Here is a 13277-nt window from a genome sequence, read left to right on the forward strand (position 1 = left end):
AATGACTTGTTTGTAGGAGGCTCCAACAGCCCTTTAACTGAATCATGTTTTTTGTGTTACGTGATAGAACAGACCAAAGAGACACTAACTCTTTCCCTGGAGCGGGAAGAGAAACATGTACGTGAAGGGGGAGAACAGGCAGGCATGGCCAGAGAGGAGGAAAGAAATCACACTGTACAGGAGTTCCTTGTCCAAGACAGGAGCTGTAGAGAGGTCATGAATAAAGGATGCAAGGAAACACGGCTGTGTCCAAAAGCTATTCTTGGAAAGCCCCAGAAGAGCCCTACAAAGTGGCTAGAGCACTGTTGCAGCTTCTGCTTTAACCACCTCTGGAGTTCAGCGGTCTGAGGGCAGAAAAGGCCAAAACTGTAATTTGTGTCAGAGACACATGTGAGCGATACAGTTTGGGAGGCTGTGATGGACGCCTACAGAAGGAGCAGCTAAACAATTGGTAGTGGAGCTTTTTTCCCTTTAAAAATGCCGCTTTATCAAAACTGTGGAAGGGAGAAAGGAAATAGTCATCACAGAAAAGCCTGCTGCCCATGGATTTAAAGATCCATTTTCATGCCACTACTCCACCTGGTGCAAAAGCAGACCCTTGAAGTCTTGGTCTTTAAAGCAGTGAGACCACCAGTTCTGCCATAGTAGTATGCTTTCTTGCTCCTCTGGCATTTCATCGTGAGCTCCAAAAGGTCTCATTTTCATTCCTTGTGGGGAAGAAACATAACTTTGAATGCAAGATTTTCTGCAAAGTGGATTTCTGCTTATATTTGCTCTAATACTGACTGATGCTGGGTGAGTCGCAGAAGTCAAGCAGAAGGGGCTATTATGATTGCGCGGTCTGATCTCCTGCTTCACTCGAGTCAGGACTGCACAGAGTAAGCCCAGTAAGTCCTCTGTGGCAGGTGTATCAGTAGAGCAAGACATTTTTAGATAAGTGAGATTTGGACTAGATGTTAGGAGGAGCCTTTCTCAGCTGAGGGTGGTGCAGAGCCACATTCCCAAGGGAGCTGTGGGATTTCCACTGCTGCAGGTCCCTAAGCAGGGACTGGAGCAACCTTGTCAGCGATGATGAAGGTACTGCTGGCACAGTACAGGGGTGACCTCTCCAGGGTCCTTTGTACCCTGTGCGCTATGATATCAACTCATCTGTTTTTGAAAGAGGTTGGCTCCTAGAGTGAAATGATAGAGAATCCATCACAACTTTTGCCATGTCGTTCTCTTGATGAATTACCTTTGCTATTAACAACAAACATGAGCCTTGCCTTGACTCATAGCCTCCAGATCTCTTCCTGACTTTGCTGGATTAAAAGACTCCATCCTTTCAAAAACGTTCTTACTGAGAGGTGAGAGATTTATCAGTCAGGCCAAGTCTTCCCTGTCATTCTCTTGGATACAGAGGATTTCAACCATTTTTCTTCTGTGGCCAGATTTTCAGCAACAGCAAACTATCAGTGGCCACAGTATTAACAGGATAAATGCAGCCGAGTACCAAGAGCATTTCTACAGGGTGGCCCCATGTGAATCCCCTGTAGATGTCCTTATTACTGCAACAAAGAGACTGAACTGCTCAAGTCTCTCACTAAACCCAAATCTTTGTAGGCCTCAGACCCTCTTGGAGCTATATCCTGATCCCTGCCACCTGAAGTGTGGCAACCAGACTTTGTGACTTTTGTGATACCGTACGTTGCACTGCGTACAAATGTGACAGAGTGAAATGCTTCTGCTCCCCATTGCTCCGCGCATGCACCCTTGGGCTTGGGCTCTCCCAGCTGCAGTTCTGTGGAGAAAGCTTCTGTTCAGCTGTATCTCTCTCATGGTTCCCAATTCTCAGAGTCATTACTTTCTGGTGGAAAAAAAAGTGCCCAGTCTTGAAGAAATGCAGACTGCATCATTTATCCCCAGAGGTTTGATCTGGCTGCATTAAAATGAACCTTGTTTCTATGAACTTGGTTTCCACATCAGTTCAGTTTAGTCTCTTCACCAGACCTGCTGCAATCACTAATTACCAGTGCATTAGTCTCGATATCCTTGGCAAACTTGGATTTGCTTCCCAGCCACTGGTATCTTTATCAGTGCCTGGATTGCAGTAGCTGTGAAAGCCTGGGGAGAGAGGACATGGGATTTCATTTTACTGGGGAGATAAAAAAGTTGATTTATGGCTGGGGAGGGAAATAAATTACAATGCAAATAGCAAGAGGTGTGTTTGGAGTCCAAGGGTATGTGGGGGAAGCGATGTATTCACCCAGATCCTTTTTACCCAGCACTTTAGGTCAGCGGGGGATGAAGGAGTCCTCAAACCTTGTCCTAGCTGTATGACAGCTGTAATCTCCTATTTACATTTAGTGTTCAGCATGCCCTTGCAGTATGCAGGAGAAATAAGCAGGTTTGGTTAAATAAGATGTAGTCTGGATGCATGTAACTTCAGAGGCATCCTGAGGGCAGGATTAATGTCCCGACACTCCTGTTTTGCAGAGCTGGATGGCAGTGGGAGTACCAGTTTTTGTCAGGGTCACTGCATTTCCTGCGAGCTCTCTGAACTGCACCGGGCTGCCCCTCTGAAGCACTGCTTTTCTGACCCAGCAGGATTTGAGATTCGACCTGGCTCAGGCTGTGAATGCTGGGCTTCTTATGGATTTGGAAGCTGGATGAAGGGACAAGAGAATTTGGGGTCTGGGAAATTTCCAAGGCCTCCTTAGGTCTGGCAGAATCCATCATGTGCAGCTAGAGACCTTTATGGGTCTGTTGTTTCTCCTTGACAGCATCTCTCCCTTCCTCCCCTCCTGGTCTACGCCAGTGCAACACACATGCATGAAGGAGGCTGACGTCTCCAGTCTCCAAACCCTGACTTGCTGGGGAGCAGAGGGTCCCACTGTGCTGCTGAAGGAACGTGGTAGGGGTTTCATTCTCTGTCCCTTCTTTTTATCGTTCTCAATCACCTAGTCGAGCTGGTTTGCCTCAGACAAGATCTAATCAGGAAGGATCTGTTTGACTTTCAGCAAAGTCAGCTTGATGGAAACTTTAAATTGAAAGGTTTTTCCTGACACTCTTGAAAATGGTTTTGGTTGGAATCAATGTCTGGCTGCATGGTTACAACATGTAGAGGTTTCACAGCTTGAGCAGCTTTCCTTCCTCCCAGGGAGGGGGGAAAAGCACGGGCACCCCTTTAGACCTCCGAAGCCCAGGCGTGTGGAAGCCCTGGACCTGGAACTGCACTATAGGGTCACACTTCCCTCTCCACCCAGAACACATCACCTGCAAGCAGGTGAGATGTAAAGCCAGACACAACCAGGTTCCATGTCTGTGGAACCGGACCCATCTTGCGTTTTTGAAACCGTAGGCCAGAACGGGCTACAGGCTGTCATCAAACAGGAGTCAAAGGAAACGATGGGAATAGCTGACCTCTTCCTAGAGAGTGGAAGGCTGTAGGAGTTGTCTTGTTCATGGAAGTGCTGCTACCCTGAAGTCTGAGGACTGGGTCTCTGCTTCAGACAGGGAAGGGCATGCTGTATGTGTTTTCAGGCTCACAACTGGGGTTGCTCTGCGTTGGCTATTTCACCTAGTTCAGCCTCCAGCTCCTGCTCTGCATTAAAAGCACAAGGCATGTGCTCTTTTCCTGTCTTGTATGCAGGCATAAGAACTGAGATGAAATCTCAAGCCCATGACCTCCCTCCCCATCCAGTTCCTGTGGCTTAGGGCTATTAGAGGGGCGACCATGGGTGAAAAAGTCCCTAAGGGGGCAGGTGGAGGGAGTTGCTAGATTTCAGGAGAAGCCCAGTGAGGGACAGGAGGAGAAGGAAGGGGGGCAGCTCTCTGTCCCATCTCTTAAATTCAGTAGCTATAGTACAGGCAAGAAGATACTTGAGTTTTCTTTCCATATGCTTAGGTGGGTGCTTCTAAGCCTGGAGCAGCTGGTTGGCTGTGCATCCCTTGCTCAGGAAGAGAGGGCTCTCAGCATTGCCTTGCACGCAGTTATCTGCAAGTAGAGCACCCATCCTTTCATTGCTCCTCCACTGGAGACCCTTCCGTGAGGCTTCCTCCCTGCATCACCTGAATGACTGAAGTGCTGTGTGGGACCGGTCGCTGGGCAGGTGTTTGCAGGCCCTTTCTCTTGGACTCTTGCCACCAGTGAAGCCGCAGCTGAAGCATGTCCTGCAAGGACAGCAGGTTTTCATGCCCCAGTCCCACTGGAGGAGGCAATGGCAGAACGGCTGATGAACAGCACCATTGGGGTAACAGCAGCTTTGAGACTAGCTCGTCTCGAACAAGCCCCAGGTCTTGCATGCAGGTCAGGCACTGACCTGTCTTTCTTCTTCTGGGCTCCAGCTGGTTGTATTGTGTTGGTGCTGCTTGTGTGGCCCGTTTTTTTCAGCAATGGTTTCATTCTGCAATCTGCGTAACTGCTTACCTGCCACTTGCTTTAAGGCACAGATAAGCCCAGCTTCTCCCCAGGCTGGAGCTGTTTTTAAAGACACCAGGTAGGCTAATGAATACTCCTCATGATGAGTTGCAAATTTTGTTTTAACTGAATCTTTGAAGCCAAGAAAGGGGGTGAGGGGCCCATTAAAGAAATTATTTTAATATAGCAATCAGATGATGCAGTCTCTTCTGTGTTTATTAAAAGGCCTAGTCAGCTCAGAGCTCGGCTGTGTGAGAAAAGCCCAGAAAGCCAGCTAGTTTTTGTACTCCACTGCTGTTTAGGGCCAGATCTCTCTTCCCAAACAGCATATTTTTAAGTGGCCATGGGAATTCTTATATAGATATAAACCTATGCATTGTAAACAGAATTACCCTGCACATAAAATAAGCAAAACACTGTAAGGTCTTGTCATTTCTTTATCAGGTTACCCAGGCACGGTGGTTTTTTTAAGTCCACCCACGCAGAGAAACTGGGGAATGCCTAGGCTGCGTGATTTTTAATTATGCTAGACATGCAATAAGGGGCTACCTTGTAAAGAATAAAGTTAATAAAACATGGATATGGGCTTAATTCTGCTTAATAAGCAGCCCTGGCAATGCACATTTTAGATGTAATTTACACAGCATGAAAATTGGGTACAATTCTTAAGAGGTGTCTGCATGCAGACTTTCAAACTCAACAGTGTCTTCCTATTGGAAGAGATTTGTTGCTATGCTGCTGGAAAACGGTGAATTAGGCCATTCACAATTATTGGACAAAGATAGGTGTCTTTCTTTTTCCCATTCAACTACAGCAATATGTATATATGTTTTAAAGGGGTATTAATTTTAAATCTCTTCCTTAACTTTCATGCATGCACTGTCGGTAGCTATGCAGATAAAACAGCAAAAAACCCTGCATAACACTTCTGTCTTTTGTAGTTAGCTCTGTGTGTACAGAATTAGTAAAGCAGAGACATGCCTAATGACTGAATCTACAGAACATAGCCCATGGCTTTTGAAGGCACTATGAAAAATAAACAGGATATTCTGTTAGCAACCCTGCGGGAATTATTGCACTTCACTAAGGAAAGATGCCAATAACCTCCGTTTTGACCTAGATAGATTGTTCTGTTTAGGAAGGTAAGGGAATGCAATTCTAGATCTCTTCTCTGTTCAAGCCACCAAAGCCCTGAAATTCAGCCAGGCCTTCATTTTAAACCTCAGCACTGAGGACAGAAGAGTAGGTTTATCAAGGGAGCAAAACCTCGGAAATGAGGGTGTTTTGAAATGTTTATATTGGCCTCCTTCCATAGAGAGTGCCTAATGCATAGGCTCCTGTAGCTTAGGGTGGGGATGTTTAAAATGTGTTTTGAGTCGGATTCTCCAGCAGCCATGGGGAGTCTGACCCTCTGTCTGCTCCTGTGTGCAGGATGGGGCCTTTCTCCATGAACTGCAGGAGGAGCATTGGCATATTTCTCCAACATGATCAAAACATCATCTTGCTTGTTCATTTTATAAATCAGTACTATTCTCTCTTTCCTTCTTCACCATGTGCATTGTACAGCTTTCCAGAGCAGGTCAGGAGGGGAGGGGGGGAGCCCAGGGAGAACAATCACCTTAATAATTCTATATTACAGATATAATAATAATATATTAAATATAAATAAATATGTTTACAAGAATTATGCACCTTAAGGAAAAATGCTGTACTGACCCAGTTTGGTAAAACAATTCAGCTTCTGCTGGTGGCAATGAGGAATGCAACCCCTGGATTCAGCAGGGGCTAGCTCGTATGGAGCAGTATAAGTGGCACTACACTCTGAGGAGCAGCTATAACAGCTGAAAATGGGAGATGTTTTGAGCTCTGTTTACCCAAATGGAAGTTGAAGGAGAGAACTTCCACTGGTAAAGACCAAAGTATGTGGAGGCTTTTCCGTTTCACCTGGCAGACCACCAAAGGTAATGTTTCACCTGCAAGAATGACAGTGAAGCAACACAATGAGGTTGGCCTTTAATTTTCCAGCTCAAGACCACTCTGGGCTTGCTTGGCATTTATAAAAGCATGGGCTCTTCAGAAATTTTTGTGAAGCTGGGGCATGATCCAGAGTGGTGCAGAGCAGATGAGCATGCCAGTAATGTCACCAGGAGTTCGTGGCACCATGCCCAGTGCCAGAACCAAATCCTGTGTACTCCTTGGACATATAATATATGGCCTGTATAAATATAAATATATAATTGTACAGCCTGTATAAATACAGACCTATGTGCTAGCAAATGCAACATTATATTCAGTTTCACAACCTCTGCTTTAATTTAATTCCATCACTGCAGAAGCAGAGAGACCTGGGAGAAGCATTTCTTCTTAGAGTCACAGCACTGTCTTTTCAGATCCACAAATCACCAGAAAAAAATAATACTGTAACCAACTTTATCACTGATGAGGATCATTTTTAAGTGCAGAGCTGCTGCTCCCAGTTTACAGCTGTACAAGAAAACAAATTAGTCGCATGTCGAAATAACTGAAACTTATCTAATGGGTGGTGGTGGGGATAAAACAGCATTCTTCCACCAGAGATTTGAAGACTACAGGCAAAAAAGTATATATCAACGGCAAAGCTCTTTCTTGTGAAGATATCAGATTTGCTCACATCCTTTGAAGATGAAGCTTTGGATAATTCACTGGCAGTTTAGACAGTGATTCTCTGATTGCAAACAGCTTTCTTTAGGCCATACCTGTACCTTGTACTGCAACAGTCTTTGATGTCAAGTGAAATAATCCGGCAGAAAAAATTAAAATATGAAGCATTTTAGCTACAGGAAAGGGAAGAAAAATCTTTATTGATTGGGACAGTGAAATCTGCTCAGAAAGGTTGGCAGCAGTTAAAAAGAGATCAACAGCCAAACGTTTATATCTCCCAAATGGTTTTGAGTATCTTCCTCCTCTGTTCTCTCCTGGAGAACCTGATTCCACCTCATTTTGGCATGCATAGGGATTAAGAGTGAACTTAGTTAATCTTTATGGACATGGTGGGTGGTTGTTTCAGTTGCATTTCCCTTCCCCCCCCCCCCCCCCACATCAAAATAGTTCAGCACTGAAGTTCTTGCAATGAAGTAGTTACAAAGATGATTTTGCTGAAGTTGATAATTCCCAGGGGGTCTCACCAACTGGTTTGAAGTGTCCTCTTCAGCTAGGTACATGCTTCACCCCTACACCTCCAGGACTGGATTAGTCTCATCCTGCCACTGGTATCCACCTATACCCAGCTATGCTAAGGCAGGTGTCCCCTTCCCAGCAGAGATCCCCTCTCCCCCAACTCTGGCCACTTTACGCTCCCTGGGATATCTTGCTCATCACCTCTTGCCCACACACTCGTTAGCTGTTGCTTGAACCTGAAATCCGGTGAGCCCCATGCTTAGGGCAGCAACACCAGCTACAGATCCGGATAACCAGAGCTGTACGTCTGCACCTGAAACGTTGCTCGCTGCAGTTCTGTGGCTGGGGGTACAAGGGAGCCCGCCCGGCTCCTGCGGGCTGCCCCGAGCACAGCACCCGCTGATAAACCGGGGGCCTGCCTCGGGGCCGCGCTACCAGCCCGGTGGGCTGCAGGCGGCTGGCACACTGCCCAGACGGGGCACCGACCCCCCCCAGCGCAGCCCCGGGGGCGCGGGGGCTGCCGCCCTGCCTCTGCTTGCACGGAGGAGCCGGGCAAGCCATGGAGGCTGAGGCTGGGTGCTCGGGCACCCGGCGGGATGCCCGAGGAGGTGGCCGGGGTGGCTGCGGCGGGGGCGGGCGGGGCTGCGGCGCCGGGAAAGCCCGGTTCCCCGCGGGGGCGGCGGGCGGCCCGGGGGCTGCCCGGGCGGAGGGGCAGAGCCGCCGCGGAGCTGCAGTTGCCTCGCTGTGCCTGCGCGATTTTTCTCATCCAAACCTCGATCACGTAGGATTGCGTAGAGGAGGGCGAGCGGGAGCAGCTGCAATTCGCCCGGAGCCCGGCTCCCGGCCGGTACCGACCCGACCCGCCCGGCCGCTGCGGGGCTCCCCGTCGCCCTGGCAGCAGCCCCGCGCGGCGTGGGCGTCCGGGGGGGGCTTCCCCGGCCCCTCCTCCCCTCGCCTTCCCCCCGCCTCGCCTCGCCCCCCCGCCGGCTGCCGGGCCGGGCCGGAGGATGCGGGCGGGCAGCGGGCGCGGCTCGGCTCCTCCTCGCCCCGCCGCCGTCGGGCGGCACCGCGGAGCATCCTGAGCTCCGCACGGAGCAGCAGCAGCAGCAGCCGCCGCCGCACCCCCCCGCCCTCTTCCTCCTCCTCCACCACCCCCTCCCCACCTCGCATCGCTCCTCCCGCCGCCGTTCCCGCCGCGGCAGCCGGGCCCGGGGCTGCCCCGGTGCCGAGCGCTCCGCGGCCTCCCGCCGGGCCGGACGATGTGGGTTGCTGCCGTCGGGGAGAGCCGCTGCCGGGGCAGAGGCGGCGAGCAGGGCTGGGGGAGCTGCGCCAGCCATGGCGCTGTGAGCCCGGGGCGCCGAGCTGCGGCGATGTGAGCCCGCACCCGCGGCCGAGGCGCCTCTTTTTTTTTTTTTTTTTTTTTTTAAATTTAATTTTATTGTATCGCCTCTTTTTTGTTCGTTTGCTGGCCTGCTGCTTTTTCCCGTGGCTGCTTTTTCCTTCCCCTCCCGCCCTCTCTGAGAGCGGAGTGGGGAGGGGGGGGGAAGAGGAAGAGGAGGAGTGCAAACAGAAATGCAGCGCGGCTCGCCCTGAGCCCGGCCGCGGGAGCGGAGCGGAGCCGCGTCCATGTGCGCGCACTGCCGCGCCGCGCCTCGGAGCCACCGCGCTGGGGCCGGGGCCGGCCGCGGGCCGGGGGGGCTCTGACTCATCCCACGGCCCCTCACCGGAGGGCGGCCGGCGGGAGGAAGCGCCGCCGCCTGCGCCCGAGCGGAGCGGCACCGCGCCGCAGGGACTCGCGGATCCTCCGCGCTCCCCCCCACCCCCCCCCCGGACACAGCTGCTGCCAGCGGACCTTTGCGAGCGGGGCAGCCGCCTCCCGGATTTACAAGGCGCGGGGGCACCGCCAGCCCGGCCGGGGGGTCTCGCCGACGGCCGCCCGCGCCGGGATTTGCGCTCCCCGGGGACAGACCCATGGGCGGCGGGGTCCGGCGGCCAGCCATGGTTGTTAGCCCGGGCGCCCTGCTCCGCCTGGCCGGCTGAGCCCTCCCCGGCGCCGGGACTCGGGGCTGCAGCGCGTTCAGCGGGGCGTCCCCGTCCCCCGTCCCCGCGGGGCGCGGCGGCGGCTCGGCCCCAGCGCGCCCGGGCGGCGCCCCCCGGAGCGGAGCGGCGCGGGGGGGCCCATGAGCGGCGATGGCAGCGGCTATCGCCAGCTCGTTGATCCGGCAGAAGCGGCAGGCGAGGGAGTCCAACAGCGACCGGGTGTCCGCCTCCAAGCGCCGCTCCAGCCCCAGCAAGGACGGGCGCTCCCTCTGCGAGAGGCACGTCCTGGGGGTCTTCAGCAAAGTGCGTTTCTGCAGCGGCAGGAAAAGGCCGGTGAGGAGGAGACCGGGTGAGTACGGCGGGCCGGGGCCGTGGGGACCCGCTGGGCGCCGTGGGGCAGCCCCGCACCCGCCGGCGGGCTGCCCGGGGGGTACCGACGGGGACAGGCTTGCGCCGTGATCAACTTTCTGCTGGGTCCTGGCGGGTCTCCATCTCGGGCTGGTGGGCTGGGTGGGAACCGAGCTGCCACCGGCATCCCCCACAGCTGTCCGAGGCGTGAGCAAAGCGGGTCCTCCGGGAGGAGAGACCCACCCGCTTCATCAGTGCTAGCTTAACCCAGAATTGTACTTTTCCACCTCCCTATAGATACGCTTTTTAAGCAGTCGCTTATTTTCTGCATAGTGACAAGGAAATCGATAAAGTGAGGATCAATCAGAATTGTGGCCATATGATAACTAGATCCATCAAGTGCTTGCTACTTCACGAGCAGAGTTGTACTGGGCATTTCATTAGCTGGGAAAGCTTTCTAGATGACAGCTGCACGACTGTTACACCTGATGTTGAGCTTGCAAGGACCTAGAAATGGTTTTTAGGGTAGTCTTTTCTTTCCCCTTTCTTTATCTTTTTGTGCGTGTGTGTGTTCAGTCTTGGTTCATTGTGGAAAACTTCAGCCTTAGTGTACGTGTTGCTCACATTTCCACGATGAAGTCCCACCACCCACGGTTTCAGTTCTGAGCTGTGCTTTGTGCTCTCAGCCATCCTTGGTAGGTGTGAGAACTTGGTACATGGCAAGAGTAGGCCCTCAGTGACTTCTCAGTTGAAATGTTCTTTACTTCTTCCTTTATTTTTTTCCTTGCTATAAATCACTACTAAGGTAGGAAAACAGATTGGTTTGAGAAGATGCTGTAAACGTGTACTTTTCTCAGATGTCCCTTAAAGTATCATGGTTAAAAAACAGCGATACTTGTTTACTCAGCTCCTTGGGATGTGCCATCAACCTGTGTAATCCTCTCATGTTTTCCATATACCTTAGTATTTTTTTTTGTTGATTAGCCTCTTCATGAAGCTCCTTCTGCACATCTAAATTCTGTTAGTCATGACTCTTCCAGCAAGGTGTCAGAGCTAGCTGAGGGCTTCTCTTTTGGTCTGTAGATTGAGGTCCGTGACCTGTATTTAAGCGAGGAACACAAAGAAACAGGGGGGAAAGCCTCATGCTATAGAGGGCCACTTACTGTTGTCAACAAAACGGAAAGAATAATTTCTCTGGATTGCTGTTAGCACCCCTGATCCACAGGCTGTGGGGCAGGGGCTACATTTAGCTAGCAAAATGCTTCAAGACTTGCAATGCGTAGCTTAGGCTGTGAAAACTAGACTCCTTAACGGTCTGTTTTAAAGCAGTAACCAAAAGAGGATGCAAAATATCTGAAATTATAGCATGGCTTGAAATATTCAAAGGGAAAAGTTGCCTTTTTTTTCCTTTTTTTATTCTCAAGGCATGATGAGTGGTAGCTTGCTGGACCATCCCATAAGTTAACCTGTGAGCCCAGATGAAAAGATGGCTCTTGCCCCAGAAGTGTGGTCACTTTGTCTCAGGAAACACTCTTTGCAGTATCACGAGTGGGACCTGGGAGTCTCACTGATGAAATCTTTTCCCATTCCTCTTTTTCTCATCTCCATCTGCTATTGAATGACATCCCTCAAGGACTAAAAGGGCTGGAGAGTCTAGACCTGTTACCTAGATTTCAAGATGTTCTGTCTCATTAAAGTTTGAGTGACTTTTACAGCAGGGTGGGGTTGGTGAGGCTTTTTGTTGGTCCTGCCACAGTGCTCCCAGCTGCACAGGTCCAATTCTGCTTCCTTTGGTCTCACTGAATACCTGTGAAGAATTGATGAATGCTAAGAATTCCCTCAACTTGCATGGACTTTCCATGCTGAGGAAGGTGTTCGATGACTTACCAGAATCACCAGAGTGATTCAAGGAAGGCTTTTTATTGACTTAGAAGAAGGATCAATGCTACTCAGTGCTGTAAAAATAGAGCTGTTCAGTCTTTAGAGCTGTCAGTCAATCACTTGTAACTAGTACTGTATTCATTTTATAAAATGAAAGTAGAGGAATTAAGTTGCTTTGAGAAAAAAATCAAGTGACTTCCCAGAGTATGGACTGTGTCTGCTTCAGTGCCCTAAATCCATCTTTTAAACAGAGATTTCTTTCAGTGGTACATCTTCCTGGGCTCAGGTATGCTGCTCAGAAGGCAGCATGCCACTGGGTTTGCTGCTGCTGAGATTGTTTATTCAGGGAGTGTATTGTGCCCAGATAACTTACCCATGGCAGTCACTCTTCTGCATAGGGAATGACAGGCAAATGAATTGAAACTGGTTTAAAGAAACATGCATACATTGTGCAGTGACCCACACCACCAGTGATTATGTGTACTTAATGATATGCTGGCTCAGTAGTTTGCGAGTCAGTGAAAGGAACATGAGAAACATCCATGTTCAAAAGGGATACAATCCCATTTGGAAATGGTACAGTGCTAGGAGAACTATCTTTACCTTTTTAAACATGACCTTGTTTTATGGCTATGGGGAGTAACTGTCAAAATACTTCACATTTACAGAGCGATTTTCATCTGTAGTACTCAACAAGCTCTACCAAATGGAGAGGATTCTTCCCATTTTACAGAAGGCGAGACCAAGGCATGGAGCAGTTACGTGACACACAGACGTAATTCCTGATGCTCATTCCAGCACGCTGCGCTTTGGGTCCCCCGCTGCCAGTGAGCTTACGATGCGGCAACGGTGGAGCTGTAGCAACTCGCACCATTACAGAACTGTAACTCTGGTGGTGGTTCATGTTCCCTTCACTCTTTGCTTTAGTAAAAGTAACTGCGTGAACTTACGTCAATTAAGTGTTTTTAATATGTGACTTAGTGCTGTAACTAAAATATTCATCAAGATGTGCGTGAGTGGAGTTGCTTTGCACTGGTTGGCACCTTGTGCTCCGCTCCGCAGCCTGTGAAGGGAGAGTGAAATACTCCTGCTTTCCTATGGGAAGGGAGAATTCACACCCGGTAGCAGTTCAGGCTCACTCGGCGGTGGGCATGAGTAGTCGCAGGTTGTGGCAGGCTATGGGGAACCAGGTCCCTGCAGGGACATCTTGTGTAATCAAAGCTGTCAGCTCCTAGGGAAAACAGACTGCAGAAACATCTCATTTGTGGTTGCAATAAGCACCATGTTGTAAAATGAGCAGTTGTTACATCTGCCTTTCCAATGGACAAAGGCAGCGCGCTCTCATGCACGCTCTATGTTCTTTTATATCTCTTGCATGTGTTTGGCTCTAAGATGACGTATCAGTTTAAGACAGGCCAAATAAGGATGCTGAGTGCTGTGGACTAAGCTGAAA

The 13277-nt window shown here is 50.4% G+C and overlaps 1 protein-coding gene across 4 annotated transcripts in view; it reads left to right on the forward strand.

The window, feature by feature from the left end:
• FGF12 (fibroblast growth factor 12) overlaps positions 1–13277 on the forward strand; it is a 229301-nt gene that overhangs the window by 116511 nt on the left and 99513 nt on the right. Inside the window, exon 1 of one of the 4 annotated variants that reach the window (XM_040613762.1) lies at positions 8532–9944. The exons of the other annotated variants lie outside the window; for them this stretch is intronic. Coding sequence (XP_040469696.1) covers positions 9746–9944 — 199 coding nt within the window. The 5' untranslated portion in view covers positions 8532–9745. Of the gene's footprint in view, positions 1–8531; positions 9945–13277 lie in introns of those variants that run through there. 4 annotated transcript variants of the gene reach the window in all.

The sequence above is a fragment of the Falco naumanni genome, chromosome 13 (genome assembly GCF_017639655.2).
Source record: "Falco naumanni isolate bFalNau1 chromosome 13, bFalNau1.pat, whole genome shotgun sequence".
Classification (NCBI taxonomy): Eukaryota; Metazoa; Chordata; class Aves; order Falconiformes; family Falconidae; genus Falco; species Falco naumanni.